The sequence below is a fragment of the Dipodomys ordii genome, unplaced genomic scaffold (assembly GCF_000151885.1).
Source record: "Dipodomys ordii isolate 6190 unplaced genomic scaffold, Dord_2.0 Scaffold123, whole genome shotgun sequence".
In the NCBI taxonomy this organism is placed as follows: domain Eukaryota; kingdom Metazoa; phylum Chordata; class Mammalia; order Rodentia; family Heteromyidae; genus Dipodomys; species Dipodomys ordii.
In genome coordinates this window covers 3837641-3858183 of record NW_012267339.1, presented here as the reverse complement: position 1 = coordinate 3858183, position 20543 = coordinate 3837641, and the positions used below count along the sequence as shown (strand labels likewise).

Genomic DNA, 20543 nt, shown 5'->3' with positions numbered 1-20543 from the left:
AATACAACTTTGCGTCATCTGCAATAATACCATTTAAAATCATACAAGGATAAGATGGCTCTTTTTGAAACCTACAGGGAAGGAAATTGGAAATGCTGCGTACATCAGAATGGCGACACTGATGGGTTTGACGTGCATACTAGTGTGTCATCAGGATTATCAGAAATATTTGCAGGTTACATGAACATAATATCACTTGGGTTGATATTATGTAGTAGGCAGATCTTTTATTCATTAGTAAAGCAGCAGATTTGCTACATACATCACCTTAGAGTACAGACATTACAGGATCATGCTGCCATTCAAAAGTAAGGTGCTGCATTTGATTGCAATCAAATGGCATTCAAAGTGCAATATTTTTTGCTATGAAAATGCAGAAGTTTTCACAGACCAGCATTTATGAGTTGAATTGGTCACAATGAAATAGGCTTTCATTTTATACAAATGGAAAAGATTTATCATAAATATATAGACCAATATATAACATTGAAGAACAAGAAGCAGAAAGGAAATAATGCTCTTGCATACAGATCGATTCTCTTTGCTGCTGTTGGGATGACAGGCTTGGCAGGGGGAGGCTTCTTATTGTTCTTTGCCTGGGATTTCCCAAGTCCATTGTTGACTTCAATAGGTTTTCCATAGCAATCATAATTGGATAATTCAAAATCTCTTGGTAAGCTTCCAACTATGCTGAAGTCATTAGATCTCAAATCAGACTTAGAAGTACAAACCTTTTTGCATCTCGTCTCACCAACCTGAGGATTAAAACATATCAGAACATATTTAGAATCTTTTTATTGATAAAACACATCTCTACAAATAAATTCTTTTAAAATAACTGTCTTCACAGGAGATTATTTATGTTTTCCCCAGAACTAACTAACAAGATAGTAGTCACATATTTAAACTATCAGATTACTCATATTTAGGGATTTACAATGCTGTCTAAGTAAGTGTAATGTAATAGAATAAACTTTTGATTGCTGATTTCATGCTGAGGATTCAAAACACAAACCAACTTAAATATTATCAGGCTTGTGATATTTTCGATTTTTGTTTTTTCCTTTGTGTGTATCGTTGAGCTTGAACTCATCACCTCCCATCTTTCTTAGCTTTTTCACACAAGGCTATTGCTCTCCCACTTGCACTACAGCTCTACTTCTGGCTTTTTGCTGGTTAATTGGAAATAAAGGTTTTATGGATTTGTCTGCCCAGGCTTTCTTCAAACCTCAACCTTCAGATCTCAGCCTCCTGAGTAGCTAGGATTACAGCCATGAGCCACAGACATCCAGCTATCTTTTCTGCTTAAACACCAAGAAAATAAAACTCCATATTTTTTCTAATATGTAACAATGAAATAGACAATATTTATAGAATGTATGTATTGCAGAAATCTTGAACTGTGAAGTGTTTATTTTCCTATTGATCCTATTTCTAAATGGGATTGCCTATAAATAACCTAGATATTTGTCCCTCCTATAACTGTGTTTATTAAAAAGACTGACAAAAACAGTAAAGAATGGTTACAGAAGCAGGAACTTACTAGTGTCATACATTTCTAGGTTGTTCAATTAAACAACCACACTCCAAAACCACAAAGAACCTATGTTCACTTCAGCTAGACTTATATAATACAGAGATCTGTCAGTTCCTGATCTCTAATTTGTTAATTGAATCAATTCATTACCAATCAATAATTACCTCCCACTGAACTCTCACAAGCAATAGAAGATGCTCAGAAAGAATCAGAGGAGTATAGATTAACCTGCATAGCCTTAGAATGGCATTGTAACAAAAGGACATAGAGACAGACATAATGCAGATTCCTTTTCTTTTGCTGATCCTGGGGCTTGAACTCAGAGTCTGGGCACTGTCCCTTAGCCACTTTATACTCAAAGATAGTGTTCTACCACTTGAACCACAGCACCACTGCCAGATTCTTCTGAGTAGTTTATTGGAGATAAGAGTCTCATGGACTTTCCTGCCCCGGCTGGCTTCTAACTGTGATCCTCAGATCTCAGCCTCTTGAGTAGCTAGGATTACAGGTGTGAGCCACCAGTGCCTGACTCAGATATTGTTTTGCTTTGTGTTTTTCATTGTTCTGACTTTTGTGACCCACCTTTGGAATTTCCATTGTTGACATGTGTCAGACTAAAGAAGAAATCATCTCATTGTTCATTTGTAGTATATCATTACTCCAGTTGTTTTTCTTTCCTTTTATAATACATCAAAAGTCAGGTAGTTCTATTTATATTTGCAAGATTATAACTGGATAAAAATGCCTTGAGTAATAAAAAGAATGAATCTTATTCTCCAATATTACTTTAGCTAGCAGAAGACTGTCTTTTTTAAAAAATATTTTTATTGTAAAGATACTGTACAGAGGGGTTACAGTTACCTGAGTAAGGTAATGATTTCCTATCGAGCATTGTTATCCCTCCTTTATTTTTCCCCTACTATCCCTTTTTCTCTTTATCAACGTGTTTCAGGTACACATTGGATATATAAGCATCTTTTAAAAAGTTCCTAGCCAATGGGTTTGATAAAATATAAATATTGTCTACGTATATAATAACAAAGCCAGCATTTGCTTACTAATGTAAAATAATATAAAAATAAATGTTCAATCAGGAAGAATTAAATAACATAATTATATAATGCTATGGGGTGCAATGTGTTGTTTGGCAGGAGGAATGAATTCTGGTGCTCTTGTCTTTATACTCAGTATCTTGCACACGTTTGCAGCTTACTTCTGAACATTCCATCTGGTACTTGCCCAGGAAATGTCTTTTGCATTTGTTCAAATAAAAGACATGGGAAGCATGACTTCCTATTACTTATTTTTATTTTCTCATATCCTATCTCTTATTAGTTTTTCACAAATGAGATCATGTGGGTTAACTATAGAACTTCATTTTTTTTTTTTTGCAGTCATGTGCTTGAATTCTGGGCCTGGGCACTGTCCCTCAGCTCTTCAGCTCAAGGCAAGCACTCTATCACTTGAGCCACAGTGCCACTTCTGGCTTTTTCTGCTTATGTGGTGCTAAGGAATTGAACCCAGGACCTCATACATGCAAGGCAAGCATGCTACCACTGAGCCACCTTCCCAGCCCCAGAACTTCACTTATTATAAATCATATTTGTACATATCTTAGCATCCATAAGTAACAAACCATGTGACCAAGTTTACATAGTAGACCATAAATTAGGTATTAATATTTCAAAATCTTAATTTAGTTTATATAATAATATTCTTTGTTTCTGTAGCAATTTTAATGTTAGCTTTTCCTCTACACAGCTCATTAAAACTTGGGTATAGAGAGGTTATTTAAATACAATAAACATGTCAGGAGAATAACTTCTTTTATGTTAATAACATATAAATGCATTGCTAGATATGTACTTTTAGACATGTTATTGTTTTATCTATGTCATTCATTAAAATATTACTCAGATATATTTGAGGATTCTTATATTCACAAACAGTAGTTTTGTCTGTGTTTACGCACGCGCGCACAGATGATGGTGAAGAAATTCTCTACTACAAAGTGTCCTCAAGTTGCTTAAGTAAGTCATGGTTCATTAACTAGTTGGCAATTCTATTACTGTTCCATTCAATAACATTTATATACACATAAAAATGCTCATTTTTACTTAATGCCCTGGAGATCTTAGTATTTTACCAAATATACATATGAGTGTATAAGAGTTTATAAAAACATTTTCAATATTCATAATATCACATAAGGAATAAAATGTATTGAAATAAAACTATAATCCTGTCTAACACACATTCTTAAAGTAAATTTGGCTATATTAATGAACAATTCTTAATCTTCAATTTTACTTATTATCAATATATCTCACTTATTTAAATCTTATGAACTTTTATAACTTCTAAAAATTAATGGTAACAAAAATGAAGAAGCTTGATGATGTAATGGAGACAAAAACCTCCTAATGCTCCAGAACCTTTCCTCTAAGATTCTCTTTGTGATCCTTTAAGTTCTGAATCCACATACACTAAAAATAAAATAATTCTATTTTATGGAATTTAGGAGATAATCTCTCTTGAATTGAAGACACAGGAATGGCCTAATTGGAATAAGATCCTTCTATATGATAAAAAATTTGTTCAGAGGAAATAAACTGATATATTTTTACCAAATTTAAATCAATGATGATTTTTAAAACATATAAATTACCAGGAAGAAACAACAATCTTATTTGTAGAGGAACAGCAACTTACTCTTAATGCATTAAAAACTGTAGGAATGACAACTGTTTCCTTTGTTTTGGCTTTAACAAACCACTGGGTATAGTGTGTATTAAGTGTTGGAAATAGGATGATGGGCCAGGCAGGTACTCGCGGCTCATGCCTACAATCCTAGCTACTTTGGGAAGATGAAATCTGAGGATCATAATTCAAAACATGCCCAGGCAGGAAAGTCTGTGAGGCTATCTCCAATTAACCACCAGAAAATGGAAAGTGGATCTGTGGCTTAAAGTGGTAGAGCATAGCCATGAGCAAAAGAGCTCATGGACAGCATCCAGACCTGAGTTCAAGCCCCAGACTGACATAAAAAACAAAAAACAAAACAAAATAAAAACAAAAAAGGATGATAGTAACAACTAAGGATCCTTAACTGTTTGTGTTGAATGAAAAGAAAAATATCAGAGAGAACACACTAGTGACTATGATATTGAAATGGCTAAGAATGTACTACCGTTTGAGTGGGAAAAACATAAAACCAACCTGAGACAATTATACACACATGATATATTTTGTATTACAAGCACAGTTATCAAAACTTCATACCAAAAACTAGAATTTTAAATCTTTTTTATTACTATTTCTTTTCTTAGTAAACACAGTGTTAGTTTTAAATTAGCTCTTGAAGTTTTCTGCATTTTAAATTCCATTATGCTTTCATAAATTCCTATTGTTATTCTGTCTAAAGAACTAATATCATCTTATTAAAAAATTGTGATTTGTAAATCAAAATCCACTAGAACAAATGTATTTTAATCCTAAGCCATAATTATACTTACTATCGCAAAAACCATTGAATAACTAGATCATAATTTAAAAATTCTATTTTATATTATCTTTTCATTAACAGATATGTAATAAGCATATGAACCTATCAAGTTATAGATTTGATGTAGTTTGATGTGTACATTAACATTAACTCATTTGGGAGCTCATATTATAATTTTGAGTCCCATTTGAAAACACATATATCACATACATACAATGTTCATTTTCAAGGGTATATTTTACTTGTTAAAATATAAAAAATAATTTATGTTCCTTTCTATAGATTAAAATTTCCAGTCCATGTTTCAGTTTACTACACCATCTTTCTAGGCTCTGAGTTCATTCTCCCAGTACCACAAGAAATAAAAAATATAATTGGAAAAACTGAAAGACAGAATGTCTCTGTAAAGAAAAACAAACTGCCAGCAAAATCCATATACACACAAATCCATATACACACATGCCTTCCAATGGCAAGAATTGAAAAATACAATAACCAAATTATAACCTTGTTTTGGTATCAAAAGGAAAATAGTGTTGCAAAGGAACAACCAAGGAAATGAGAGATACAGCAGAAAGTGATACTCAACCTTAGTGACAAAGAGAAAATTGAGTAGGAAAAACGAATAGGATCATAGAACTACCCTAGGAACATAGAACTACCAATGATCTAGCATTTGTGTTATCAGAGTCTTGGGAAGAGAGAAAAAGAGCATGTCTGAGAAAGCATTCGAAGGAATACTAAGTGCAAACTTCCATGTTTGGAGCAAGATATATGTTTATATTTTTTCTACCAGTTGAACAAATTCCCAACAAAATGAATCCAAAGAGTCCACATAAAGATTCCTTATAATTAAACTTCTAATCTTTAACAATGGAAATCAACCTTGTTGGACTTCAGATAAGTGACACTTTATTGACAGGAAACAACTAGAATGCTTAGTTCTCAGGAGAAGCAGTGGAGTCCAGAAGGAAGTAGCACAAGTTAGGTGTTTATGCTCCCACAATCTTATACCCAAGGAAATGCCTTCAAGGAATGAAAGAGAAATTAAATCAAGTCAAACCTCCTCAAATGGAAGAAAACAGTTATCACCAGAGTTTTCCCAAAATAATGGACAAAGGAATTCTTTAAATAGAAGTAAAACAATAAAACATAACCTTGGAACATCAGGATTTATTTCCTAACATATTTTCGATTAGGAATTAAAACCCATAACACTCTCTAATGTGATCCTAAATATATGTTGGAAAAATATTTAAAACAATTATAAGTAGAAGCAAATAAAGAGAAACAATGAGAAGTAATGTCATCTTACATCAAAAAATTAGTAAAATACTCCCCCAAAATTAGTACATATGCATAACAATGTCTAGAGGAACCACTAAAGCACTATATGAGAAGATGTACTTAAAACAATATGTAAAGCTCAAGTTGGAATTCTAACAAATTTCAAGGCCAGGAAAAAGAAAACAAAGAAACAATGAAATTAGAAAATGAAATTCAGATCGAAGTCTCAATGTATCAATAACTATACTAAATTTAAATTATCTAAATATAACAATTAAAAATCTAATGCCAGGCATTGAGGTTTTATGCTTGTAATCCTAGCTTCCCAGAAGGCTAAGATATGAGGACAGAGGCTTGAAGACAGCCAGAACTTAAAAGTCAGTGAGATGTTTATCTCCAATTAAATACCAAAAGAATAAAAAAATAAAAAATAAAAAAGCTGGAAATGGTGCTGTGGCTCAAGTGTACCCAATCCCTGAGTTCAAGCCCCAGGACAGGCACTAAAAATAAAATAAAGAGTCTAAGAGAGTGACAGAATAAAACTGTCAACCAATATGTGTTGCCTTTAAGAAACTATCTCAAATAAATGATATAGATATGCTGGATGCATCGAAGTCATGACTTCTGTAAGTTAGGGTAGCTCTACCTAATGAAAAGGTTTCCCCTATTCTTCATGAAGAGTATTTGCATTAAGAGGTTACATGACCCTTAAAACTGTAGGTAATAATATGCAGAAGGGTTAGTCCTTATACATAGAAAATAAATATAATGGAGTGAGAAGGAAAAACATTCTCACCTGCAAAGTGCTAATGTGAACAGGAGTCCCCGTGCCATTCACAGTGTTCTTTTTAGCTGCATTTCCACCCTTTCCATCTGCTTGCTCCGCCTTAGCAATCCTGGCCTTTTCTGCTTCCACTCTTTTGGGGTTGTTCAGCATCACTTGGACAACAGCATACTCCACCAGGGAGGCAAACCCGAAGAGAAGGCAAGCAATGAGCCACACATCAAGGGCCTTTACATAGGACACTTTGGGAAGCTCAGCAGCCAGGGTGGTGCACTCAGAGGCCAAGCTGAGCACGGAGAAAATGCCTAGAGGCAGATACACAAGCAGAATTGCTTTTACCCCTGTGAAATGATCTGCATTGATCTTTCATCATATTCCTCTCCAGTAACTTTCCATGGACCACAAACAATTTATAACATTGCTGTAGAACTCAAAGATTAGAAGAAATACATTAATAGGAATATGCTTTCTATGAGAGGATTGTTTGTTGTGGTTGGAAAATATAATATGTGTAAATAATTCTTATTTTGAAAATAAATAAAAGCTTATTTATTGTCAGCACTGAGGCTTGATCTCAGGATTTCATGCTTTTTTTTAACCCAAATCTGTGATGCTCGACCACTTGAGCCAAGCCTCCACTTCTGGCTTTTTGCTGGCTAGTTGGAGATAAGGGTCTTTCAGATTTTTCTGCCCTATCCACTCAGGAGGCTGAGATCTGTGGATCAAGGTTCAAAGCTACCCCATGAAAGAAAATCCATGAGATATGTTAATTTAATTAACAACCACAAAACTGGAAGTGGAGCTCTGGCTCAAAGTGGTAGAGCACTAACCTTGAGTAAAAGAACTCAGGAACAGAATTCAAGTCCTGAGTTCAAGCCCCATGACCATAAAACAAATAAAGAAATTAAGAGCAAGGCTTAAAAACAAAATATGGATCAGGCTTAAATGGTAAAAATGTCTAAAACTATCCCATAGAATATCTGAGGAGAGAGTGTTACTTCCCTAGTCTTTGATTAGAGTTTTCTACTTTGTTTTAGGGAGATTTCAGTTGTATGGACAACTAAATCTGAGCAAGAATAGAACATACAAGGGAATTTTTGATACATTTTTTTCACAATAGAGAAAACATATTCCTGCTTATTTCTAATAAAATCTAAATGATCCCAACTTTTTAAGGAAAGAGATAAAATTCTTATTTTTTGCAATACTAACTATATATGGAAAGCAAACACAATACATATCAATCTAGGCAAGATATTTAAGGCCATGATAATAGCACTCCAAAGAACTGTAATAATGCAATGTTTTCTGTTCTTCCCATTTGCTACCTCTCCCTCCCTACTTTCCTCCCTCTTACTTTCCTTTCCTTTCTCTCTTTCTGTCTTCATTCAAATTTTTAGGAGGGGAATGAAGAGACATGACCTGTTGGCATTGGATACTGCAAACACATTGGAAGCCTTGGGCAGGTTCAGAGGAGACTTACCTTAAGAAGGTAAAAAGTTTAACTTGGCTTCATGAGTCCCTCTAGCTTACTGGGCTCTGTAGTTTTCTCTGCTTAAATCTGAATACGCTCAGAATTACTGAATACAATATTCTAATAAGTAAATGTTTCCTTAGTAGGTTTTCTTTTTCTTCCATTTGATATGGTAGATACCATATTACTAGTAGTAACCAGATAGAACACTGCAGATAATAATGTGCTTTTAATTATAATATTTCAAAAAGCTTCTGACAGATGTCTAGTTTTAAAGAAAATTATTTAAGAGACCAAGTTTATGAGAAAAAAGACTTTCAAAAAATGTAATCACATCATAGGTGGAATCAATCTTAGGTATATAAAGATTTGGTAAGCATCTAATTTACTATTTTCTAATTTACTAGTATCCTCAGTCCTGAGGATAAACTAACAATAAATTAATGTGACTGTATTTTAAAAGTTTGCAGAGGCAGTGGCTCACATCTGCAATCTCACCTATTCAGGACTCTGAGATTAGGAGGATTGCAGTTCAAGGATAGCCAGAGCAAGAAGTTAGTAAGAAACTGTCTCAACAGAAAGGCCAGGTGTGCTGTCACATGTGTGTCTTCTCACTACATGAGAGTCATAGTGCAGGCTAGTTTAGGGGGAAAAAGCAAGACCCTACCCCAAAAATAGCTGAAACAAAAACACTGGGAATATGACTCAAGAGATAGAGCATTTGACAAGTACCTGAATTTTAGCTTAGTACTGAAAAATGCTGCCCGGTTAATATTATCAAGCTCAAGATTTCCTAACCTAGAAAGGAAGACAAAATTTCAAGATCTTAATAATTATTCCAATCTCAATACCCACAAATATTAATTGACAGATCATCTTTATGAATCAATTTTTCTATTATTTTTCAAATTTTATGAATCAATCTATCAAAATCAAATCTTAAGTCCTTGAGAAAGACTACAGTGATGATTTTGTCTGTGTTTCCATGGTTCATTTTCCTTCCTTCCTTCTTTCTTTCTTTCTTTCTTTTTCCTTCCTTCCTTCCTTCCTTCCTTCCTTCCTTCCTTCCTTCCTTCCTTCCATCTCACTTTCCTTCATTCTCTTCCATTTCCTCCCATCTCTACCCTCAAGTTAAATAGTTAATTATATATATATATATATATATAATGTAATGTATATTGAATACAATGATTTCATGTGTTCACTCTTCCTCTCTTCATTCCTGTGCGCCCCCTCCCCATCGCGCTCATTTGCCCAGTACCCAAAACATGTTTCCACTTCCTGGTGTTCATTTTGATAAGTAGTACTTCAGCTATTCATAAGAGTTATGCATTTAGATTCCTCTTCTAAATATACACTCCTTCAGTCACTTTGTTTTGTGTGTATATATATTGAATCTTGTGTATGTTATTATGAATAGTTATATTTTAGGCTTACTAATAAACTAAAATGTATGCTCAAATACTTATCCTAATATATTAGGAAATTGATTATAGAGAATAGAGGCACTGTAATGGATTTTAAAACACCTCTGACAGAGAATACTAAGAAACATTAATTTTGGAGAAACAAATTAAATCAAAGCAAGGGTAAGTCATAGCAGGAAGATGTATGCATCCTGTTTTATCCATTGGCAATGCTGAGCTCTAATGTCACTTGATCTACAATCTTCAGACACACCATTCCCATTTTCCTTCATCCTCTCCTAAGGTGACTTTTCTGTCTATCCTCATCCTCTATGATTTCACTCACTCCCATCACCTGAAAAACTACCTGCATACTGGCAAATTTATAACTATTGTTCTAGTTATCACATCTCCAAGGAGCAGAAGACCTGAATATTCAAGTACCCAGGGGAAATCTCCATCTAGCAGTCATCAAAAGTGCTGGGATAGTGAAGCAAACTATGTGTCTGCTCTTGATCTCATAGGCACTCTACTTGTAGCTTTTCCCACCTCCACGAATGGCTAATATCTTTCAGCTTTTATGTAAAAATCCCAACAAACTTTTAAGGTAGGCTTGATTGACTCTTCTCCCCCAAACACCTATACATATTGGTCATCTCAGCCTTAGTTGTCACCTGCCCTCTAGGGCACAACATAATTACTTACCAGGATTATTTTCCCAAGTCCCTGGTGAGTCTTATTACCACTCTGACTTTACAACTTGTCTCCCCTAACCTCTCTCTGCCTGACAGACTCACCTCCTTGCTGATCCCTAGGAATCAGGCATGAGCCTACCTCAGAACCGTGCCCTGAGGTTTACTGTCCAAGCCCACACATCCTCTCCTAACTAACCATGAGTTTCTGCTTTACTTCTGTCATTTGTTTCTGAGAGCCCCTCTCCTGAGACTTTTCCTGACAAGCCAGCTTTACTCCTGAATGCCACTATCTTACCTGTTACCTTCTGTACCTATAAAAAAGGCAAAGAGGATTTAAAAAAATCTATTTTATTAACTATTAGCTAATTAGTTGGTCCAATGTACCCCCTCATCTTGATCAGCACCTAGCAGATAGCACAAAATAAACATTTTCTGAATAAAAACATGTAAACATGCTTGCAAACTATAAAGCAATATATAAATGTAGCATATTTTTAACTCTTGGGTATGTAATATAGGATTCATAGTCATTTTCTCAAACTTCCCAGTAGCCTTTTTCAGACTTTCCTAGCTCAAATTAATGGTGATGGTATTTTTGGATGTTTTTATCAGTAAAAAGAATTTTGAAGTCAGCCTTGATTCTTCATCCTCCTGCTCCTGCTCCTGTTCCTCCTCCTCCTCCTCTTCCTCCTTCTCCTTCTTCATCCTCCTCCTCCTCTTTCTCTTCTTCCTTCTCTATTTTGGTGGTATTGGAGTTTTGCACTCCGGGTTTCCTGCTCATAAGTGCTCTACCACTTGAACCATACTCCCAGACCGTTTTACTTTAGTGATTTTTTTCAAACAAAGTCTTTTCATTTTTCCCAGAGTAGGCTTCAGAGTAATTATCCTACCTATGTCTCCCTGAGATTATAGGCATGCACTTCATATCTGGTTTGTTCTATGAAGTGTAGTCTCAGATTTTGGAAGGACTAGCTTCAAATTATGTTGCTCCTGTCTCTGTGAGTCTGTTTTCTTAAACTGCACACACTCCACTTTTTTTTCATCATCCCTGTATTGAAATTCAGGAATTGAAATGAAATGAGATGAAGTGTGTGTGTGTGTGTGTGTGTGTGTGTGTGTGTCGCTTGAATTCAGAGCCTGGGTACTGTCCCTCAACTATATTACTCAAGGGTAATACTTCACCACATTGAGCCACAGCTCCATTGGAGATAAGGGACTCTAGATTTTCTTGCATGGGTTAGCCTTGATATGTGATCCTCCTGGGAGGAAGAGTTATAGTTAAGAGGTAGATCTGCTGATAAAAAAATACCATAGTAAGTATAGAGCTGAAATTCAAAATTCAGGTTTGACTCTAAAGACTAACTTTTCTCCAAAAAACATGTTTGTCCAAGACACCAGGGAGAAAGCTCAGTGTTATAGCACATGCTGAGAGTATGTATGAGAGCATCAGTTCCATCCTCAACACGATAAAAAAAAAAAGATAAAGTCAGAAAATTTGCAACTTGTATGGCATATCTACTGAAAGTTGAATGATAATCAGAGGCCTTTTATCAAAATTTTTGCTGTGAGCCTTTTCATAGGAAAACTCTCTAAGGTGATGAATGTCTTCAAGTACTTTTGGGAGAATAAATTTTGGATTTTTATTTTTTGGTCCGGTCATGGGGCCTGAACTCTGGGCCTGGGCACTGTCCCTCAGCTCTTCAGCTGAAGGCTAGTGCTCTACCACTCTGGAGCCACAGTGCCACTTCCGGCTTTTTTCTTTTTTGCTTATGTGGTGCTGAGGAATCGAACCCAGGGCCTCATGCATGCAAGGCAAGCACTCTACCACTGAGCCACCTTCCCAGCCCTCAATTTTGGATTTTTATCACTGTACCATCATAAGATGATTTTTAATTGATTGTGGGGCTGAGCTCAAGGTTAGTACTCTAACACTTTGAGCCACAGTGCCACTTCTGTTTTTTGTTTGTTTGTTGTTTGTTTGGGAGGGTTGGTGGTTAATTAGAGATAGGAGTCTCATGAAGACTTTTCAGCTTTGAACTTTAATCCTCAGAGTGCAGCCTTCTGAGTAGTTAGGATTTCAGGCGTGAGCCACCACTGCCTGACCCATCAAGAAGTTTTCTTTTTCTTTTTTCTTTTTGTCTCCAGTCCTGGGGCTTGAACTGAGGGCCTGGGCACTGTCCCAGAGCTTCTTTTGCACAAGGCTAGCACTCTATTACTTGAACCACAGCACTACTTCCATCCTTTTCTCTTTATGTGGTACTGAGAAATCAAACCCAGGGCTTCATGCTTGCTAGGCAAGAACTCTACCACTAAGCCACATTTCTAGCCCAAGATATTTATTAATAGAAAAAATATTTCAGAGAAATATATATTTTTGAGAAGTCAAAGAATTAAAATATAATTTTGGTTTTTGGCTTATTTCCAATACAGTATACTATATATATAGTACTATTTGTCACGTTGAAGAATTAGTCATTGTCAGTATCCTCATTATAGATACATAACAGGTAGGATGAAATTTCCCACATATTTAATCATTTATTTGTGGTTCTTATGAAGTATAAATCAACTCATTTCAGTATTTTTCTGGACTCTCTCCTTTCTGCCATGGCCTTTACATAGAGATAGCGATTTTTTCTCTCTATTTCTCTTTCTCCTTCTCTCCCTTTCTGTCACTCTCTTGTTTTGAGATATTGTCTTGCTATATAGTTTAGGCTGTCTTGAACTTTTGATCCTCCTGCTTTACCCTCTGGAGTGTTAGGATTATGGCTATGTGACATCAAACGCCCTGTACCATCTTTTTATCTTATGTCCTTTTACTAGTTCTTTCCTCATTTCTTACTTTTGAAAATCTGCATTTCATTTCATTCCTTCAATAAGTCAGCAGTCAGAGGTGCATAGACCTTTCTGGTAGAAGAATTAAATGCAATGTATCAACTAAACATTGAAAGGCTAATGTATCCCATAGGAGTCAGTCCAGGGGATAGTCAGGGAGTACACAGTGAAACCAGACATTTAAACCAGTCCAAAGGAGTGAGAATATAATAGTGTGGCATCTTTGACATTTATTCACTTCATTCATAGGAAGAGCTCTTGCTTAAGGCAAGCAAAGACTTTCCCCCTAGTGCTGAGAAAGCAAACCCAAGGCTTCACAAATGCTAGGTAAGTGTTCTACCACTGACCTCCATTCTCAGCCTGAGCAAAGACTTTTGAATCCCATAGAGACATAATTTTTAGAATAGTTACTTGTACTTCTCTGTCACAGAAAGTTACAAATAATAAAAGTGAGAATGGTGCCATTAAGAAGAAAAATAACCAATCCTCAAAGGATTCTAAAATAATGTTTTAAATAGTAAATGATACAACTGCAGTCATGTAACTTATTGATGGGTTAGTTTATGAGACTTTCATTGTTGGGTGACTTCATTATTATGTACATATTGCAGAGTTTAGTTTACACAGATGTCTGACAAATATCTACCTAAGCTTTATGGTACATGCCATCTCAAGTGAACCACCACTGAACAAAATATGTACACCTACATTCTTTCTATGTATGGGATGAACACAACACTAAAAAGATTTCTATCCCAATAGTTGTTTGCTTGGTACTATAAGAGCTTTTAGGCTTCACTATATCTGTTTAAATGATTTTACTGAACAATAGTTATTTAATGATGGAAAAATTAGAGGTGATTAACTGTGGGGAATACACTAAAACATGAAAATTAAACTCAGGTGAGGTATTGAGCTTAAAAAAGCTGAGAAAATCCAGTGTAGAGTAAAACACTGAAGGAAGCACCAAGTCCACGTAATAGCTTACCATCAATTCCAAAACATTATTTCAAAATACCTGATATTTTCCATTATGTAAAGATCCAGGTAGAATATCCCTTATCTGAAATGCTTCTAACCAGAAATGTTTCAGTGCAGAATTTTTCATTTTGGAATATTTTGCATGTATATTGTATATAATATATGGAGCATGAACTCAAGACTAAATGCAAAATTTATTTGTATTTCATATAATGTGGCCAGATAGATAATATACAAATCTTTTAATGCACTTGCGTTTGGACTGTGACTTGTTATATGAGGCCAGTTATGGGATTTTCCACCGTGACTAAAAATGTTTTTGGATTTTGGATTTCAAATTTCCTTCTTGGGAGGTTCCACTCATCCAGCACAGTCCTGAGGTGAAAGAAAGGTAGAGACAATCTTACCCAGGGGCACTCTGGCAGCACTGGCGTCTGGATTGATCCAGAAGGACAGCCAGGAGAGAACCACAATCAGCAAAGTTGGAGCATAGACACCCATCATGTAGAAGCCGACCTGTCTCCTCAGGGTGAAGATGACCTCTACACACGTGTAGTAGCCTTTGAGAAACACAGAGTACATGGGTGAGTTCTCAGACATGTCCAGTTGCAGAAGTCATAAGACACTTCTAGCTGGAACTACAAAACATCAACACCACTAAAGAGTTTTTTCTTGAGTATACATAATTTATGTGCTCCAAATGTATGATATTCTGGAACTTTCTCCACCTGATCATTTGTAACTCCTTTACAACTGAAAAAATAGATCACACATATTTCACCTCCACAGGCTGTTCTCTCTATGCTGAGAACTTAAAATTAAACCAACTTTAGACCAGAGCATGTCCTCTCGGCCAAAAGCCCTATGGGAACCACACAGGGAACAAAAAATGAAAACGGAGCAAATCTAAAAGAGAAGTCTTTGAGTACACAATACACGTTCAGTCACTTGTAGAACTTCTTGTGGAGAAGCTACAGTCTACAACATCTCCCACAAATAGTTTAATTTTAAAAAAACCTCAGGGAATATTAGAAGGAAACAGTAAAGGCTAGACGTTGGTGCTATCCGTCTATCCACACAAAAGAGTTCAATGTGTTAACTCTGCATATTTCTGCCCAGTCCTCACTCCTGTACACCTGGCCTCTGATGTTCTCTAGTGGAGGAAAGAACTTGGATTTTCAAAAGCCGAGACAGATGCAGAAACTCCTTTGCAATATAATTTTAGGACTGTTATCATATAAAGTAGCTCCCAATTCATGAGAGAGGCCTTGTGAGAGCCTTTGCTGCCCTAAGAAAGTAAACAAGCAATAAGAATATTCTAGGAGCTCTCCACCTAACACAAGATATACTTCCAGATGTTCTAGATTATTAAAACTAAGCATTAAACATAAGAATGCCACTTAGCAACAGTAAAATTATATATACATATACATATATATTCCAAAGTTAAAATAATTTCAATTGTTCTCAGTTTAAACTCTGTCATTATTTTCAAACAATGAAGCAAAGAAATAGAAGACAGTAATCAAACAGTTATGCCAGAAAAGATAAAGGTACTGTCTTATAATAAAAAGTAAATATTTGTCTAGTCTTTGTAATTAGAATAAATATCTGTATCACCTTCATATTTATTGCAGTACCTACAGCAACATTTGATTCATTGGCTCTTAATAAATGTTGACTGAAAGAAGGGCTACTTGTATCCTAATACGAGGAAAGTTAGAAGAGAAAACACTGTTTCCCAGTTTGAATTATAACCATTGCTGCCTCTGAGAGAGTAGAAAGACAATAAAGCTAAAAGGGAACCAAAAACAATTCGCTGATTGGAACAGAAGTAAATCCTAATTATGCCTAATGCATTCATTCATATTATATCAAAAACAAAAAGAAATAGCGTTTGGTTAAATTTTAATTTCATGAAAACTAGGCAATAAATCAAATCTTTCACGGTTTTGCAAGATAGAAAAACAAAACAATCAAACAAACTTTATTCTTTTACTGCCTGAAAATAAGAACATATTTCTAACTATCACCTGTAATATTAAGAAACATAATCTTCAATATGCTATAATTAAGAAGGATCACAGTATTTCTTAAAATGGGGTTCCAAGCCACCTTGCTTTGTAAGAGTATCACTTTTTCATGAATATTTTATATATACCTACTGCATATATAGCTACTGTATGTGGAAAGGGATACATTTGTGTTCATAAATACTTAAATATATATATATATATATATGTATGTATGTATTCCACTTCACCATATTGAAACAACAATCTAGGTGACATCCATCCTGTGTTGGGAAACAAGTTTCCATCATGTTCCTTTTGCTCAGGTGCCACTGGGAGAGTTTCAGAAGATATGGAGGTATTCAGCATGAAAATATGTTTGATATTATAGTTATTTGTTCTATAAACTTTTATGAGAAACATTTGATCTTTTTTATCTTTCCCTAGTACTGTTACATTTATAGGAGGCAGGTGGGCAGTTAATTGATATAAATGTTCACTGGGAAAATTCAATTTATTTTCTATTTCCTGTGAGGTTTTATTTCATTATTCACTCTTGATTCTAATTTCAGTATTTTTGTATATTTTCTTCCCATATATCACCCCACCTTTGTTATTTAGCTACTAGAAAACTGTAATTGTAGTAAAGTTAAGCTGAGTCATTACTTCTATACAGATTACATACTGGTCATTATTTTACATATAAGTATGTATTTATAAGTATCTATTAACCTTCTTGCTCAATTTTCTACACACTTTGAATGACCTACTTTAAATTAGTTTCTAAATATTATCCAAACATTAAGCATATTTTACTGTAGTCAGATAATTGTTTATGTCAGTGTTGATAAAGTACCCAAAACAGGAAGCACCAAGAAATTCTAATTGTAGGATTTTTTTTTTTTGCTATTTTTCTCTAGCTAATGAGATTTTGGGTTGCTTACTCATGATGAATCAAAAATATCATAATTTTTCTCATAATTCTTGAGCAATCATTAAGGTTATTTCTATTATGGCACACCCTTCAATTTCCTTCTAAGCACTAAAACATATGTTTATTTTTTCCTTGTTTATTTCTTAGAATATGGATCTATAAAGACCAAGGATCTTAAATGTGAAAAAATGAACATTACAGTGATTTCTATACTATTAAATTATGTAGTGTTATAACACACAATTGCAAATAATATTATTAGTTTTATTTTTGTCATTTATACATAAAGTAGAAAGATCAACCTAAACTGTGTACTGGTAGCTCGTGCTTATAATCCTAGCTATTTAGGAGGCTTAAATCTGAGAATCTCAGTTTGAAGCCAGAACAGGTAGGCAAAACAATAAGACCCTTAGTCAACTAAAAGCTGGAAATGGAGGTATGGTTCAAGCAATAGACTTCCAGCCATAAGAGAAAGAGCTGAGTGAGAGCACAGACCTTGCATTCAAGTGCCAGTATAGGCACAAAATATTTTTCTCACACAGCATAGCTGTATTCATTTTGAAATGTTAAGTTTATAATCTGGATATGGATAACTGTTTTCAAATTATAACAGGACTCAACAGGTAGTGTATCAAGTTCAATACTGTAACAATTCACTTAAAAACAATATCTCCTTTCTCAAGTGACTGCTTAATTAAAGCCTAATGTGTCAGAGAAAAATAATGAAATATTTAAATCAGAGGATTATTATGATAATGAATTACATAATCCCTGCAAATACTTAAAACAATGCCTTTCCTAGAAAGAATTCAATAAACCATCTCCTTAAATATGAATTACTGTGAAAAAACTGTCAGAAGATGAGTTGTAAGTCTCTAACAGGTATAATCTCCACTTGAAGGAGTTCCGATAGGTAAAGAATTACTAAACCTAGCCCCATGCCTGGTGATATACAGTCACTTGGTCAGTGGTTAGTCAGCCAGAAAATCATTCTGCACTTCAGTTATCTTATATGTTGCACAAAGGAGCTAGCTAGCTAGTTTAGAATTGTCTAAAAGTTCACTTCTTTATCTAACTATTTATGTACCTATGACTTCACTGAGTACTCTGATGGCTATTTTTAAGAACATTGTTTTTACTTAAAAATTTTTACATAATTAATATTATTAATAATTATAATTATATTATATTATAATAGCAATAATTGATACTACTACTACTACTATTGTACCAAGGCTTCTGCTCAGAACTTCACAGCATCACTTTGCTTGCTGGCTCATGGCTGGCACTGTACCACTTGAGCCAAATCTCCAGTCTGGCATTTTGCTGCTTAATTGGGAATGGAAACTGGGAGACATTTTGACCTAAACTGGCTTGAACGCTGTTCCTCTTGGTCTAAGACTCTTGAGTAAGCAGAATTACAGGTATGAATTACCAGGTTCTGGGTTAAAACTTGACAATTATTTAACAGCATGTTAGTTGAATGATATTTCTCTTGTCCTGAAGAATGTAACATTTATAAGAGAAAGGATTGCTTATATAAAATGTCATATAGTGTATCAATGTATTTGAAAGCAAACAACAAATAGTAAAGTTAAGTTGCCTAGAGTTTGTAATATTGCATAAATACAAGTATATTTTATACTCAATGATATAATGACAACTCTGATCTCTTTAACTTCTATACAAATATAGTACATAATAAGAAATTAAAGTATTGCAAATCAATGTAAACATTGCTATAAAGTTAAATTTCATTTTTATCTTTTGTCATGATTTCATTCTTGATATACAATTAATATTGAGTGGTATCAAAAGATAAACTGATATTACTTAAATACTATCAAATTAAATGACACTATCAAGAGCATCTAACATCCTTAATGACTAAACACCACCAGTACATATTCAAGGTTAAACAGTACTCATATTAGGACAGCAGTTAGTACTGTATATTCTGCAAAATGCAATGCAGTGTAACAAATGAGGTTCATATCTTATACTTTTCATTATAAGCTGTTCTAGTACATATTCAAAATGCCACAAAGGGAATAGTCACTAGGGTTCAATTATCTCACACTTTCATTAATTTCAGCAGAACATGAAGATCAATACTTTTATAGTTGACAAAATAAGCCCCATACTGTTTGCAAAGACAATATATAAACACAAATGGATTACAGGCTTCAAATCCAAAATGTTTAGCCCAGAATAAAATCTTCCTAGAAGCAGAATGTATTGGCAACATCTGAGAAACCACTGCCTGGGAGAGTGTGCATGGCTAGGATTAAAAATTAAAAACCTTTTACTAGTAGACTTATATACAAACATATCTATTTTGTAATTCAAATATCAAAATGCTCAAGTGAATATAATTCTTTGAAAGAGTCAAAATATAATTATGAAGATAGTAGGTTTAAAGGAAACTTATTTTAGTTAGCTTTCAATCATTCCTCTTGGCTTATATTAATATTTAAGTGAATCTTTAGAATATGGGCTGGGAAGGTGGCTCAGTGGTAGAGTGCTTGCTTCGCATGCATGAGGCCCTGGGTTCAATTCCTCAGCACCACATAAGCAGAAAAAGCTGGAAGTGGCGCTGTGGCTCATGTGGTAAAGCACAGCCTTGAGCTGAAGAGCTGATGAGCTGAAGAGCTGAGGGGCAGAGCCCAGGTCCAGAGTTCAAGCCCCACAATCGGCAAAAAAACAAAAACAAAAACAAAAAAAACTTAGTTTTGTTTAATTAAAAGAAATCACTTACCAGTTCCTTTGTAGTACTTTGTGCAGTTGCCATATTCAATATCCTCCTTTTTGATGTCAAATTGAGGCAAGGCAATTTTTTCTAACTGAACAGGATCCCCTGACTGCCAGATAAATCGCAAATCATCAGTTGTATAACCAACTATAAACAAAAATAAGTAAATAAAAATTAGAAAATTAGGTATTAATGATTTTTAATATGTTAATTATCTTAAGAAAGTGGGACATTGTTTTATGACATTATAGTTTAAGATGTTCAAAAGTAAAATATATTCCACTTGTAAGAATATTATCTCAAGAGTTACAGATAAACATCTTAAAGACAGAACAAATTTA

The 20543-nt window shown here is 34.5% G+C and overlaps 1 protein-coding gene across 1 annotated transcript in view; it reads right to left on the bottom strand.

Annotated features, from left to right (window-relative positions):
- Positions 1 to 458: 458 nt before the first annotated feature.
- Glrb (glycine receptor, beta) overlaps positions 459 to 20543 on the bottom strand; it is an 85628-nt gene continuing 65543 nt past the window's right edge. The window contains exons 6-9 of the mRNA XM_013029829.1: positions 20209 to 20349; positions 14912 to 15064; positions 7126 to 7418; positions 459 to 755 (exon numbers count right to left, since the gene is read on the bottom strand). Of these exons, the coding sequence (XP_012885283.1) occupies positions 459 to 755; positions 7126 to 7418; positions 14912 to 15064; positions 20209 to 20349 (884 nt within the window). The remainder of the gene's footprint in view (positions 756 to 7125; positions 7419 to 14911; positions 15065 to 20208; positions 20350 to 20543) is intronic.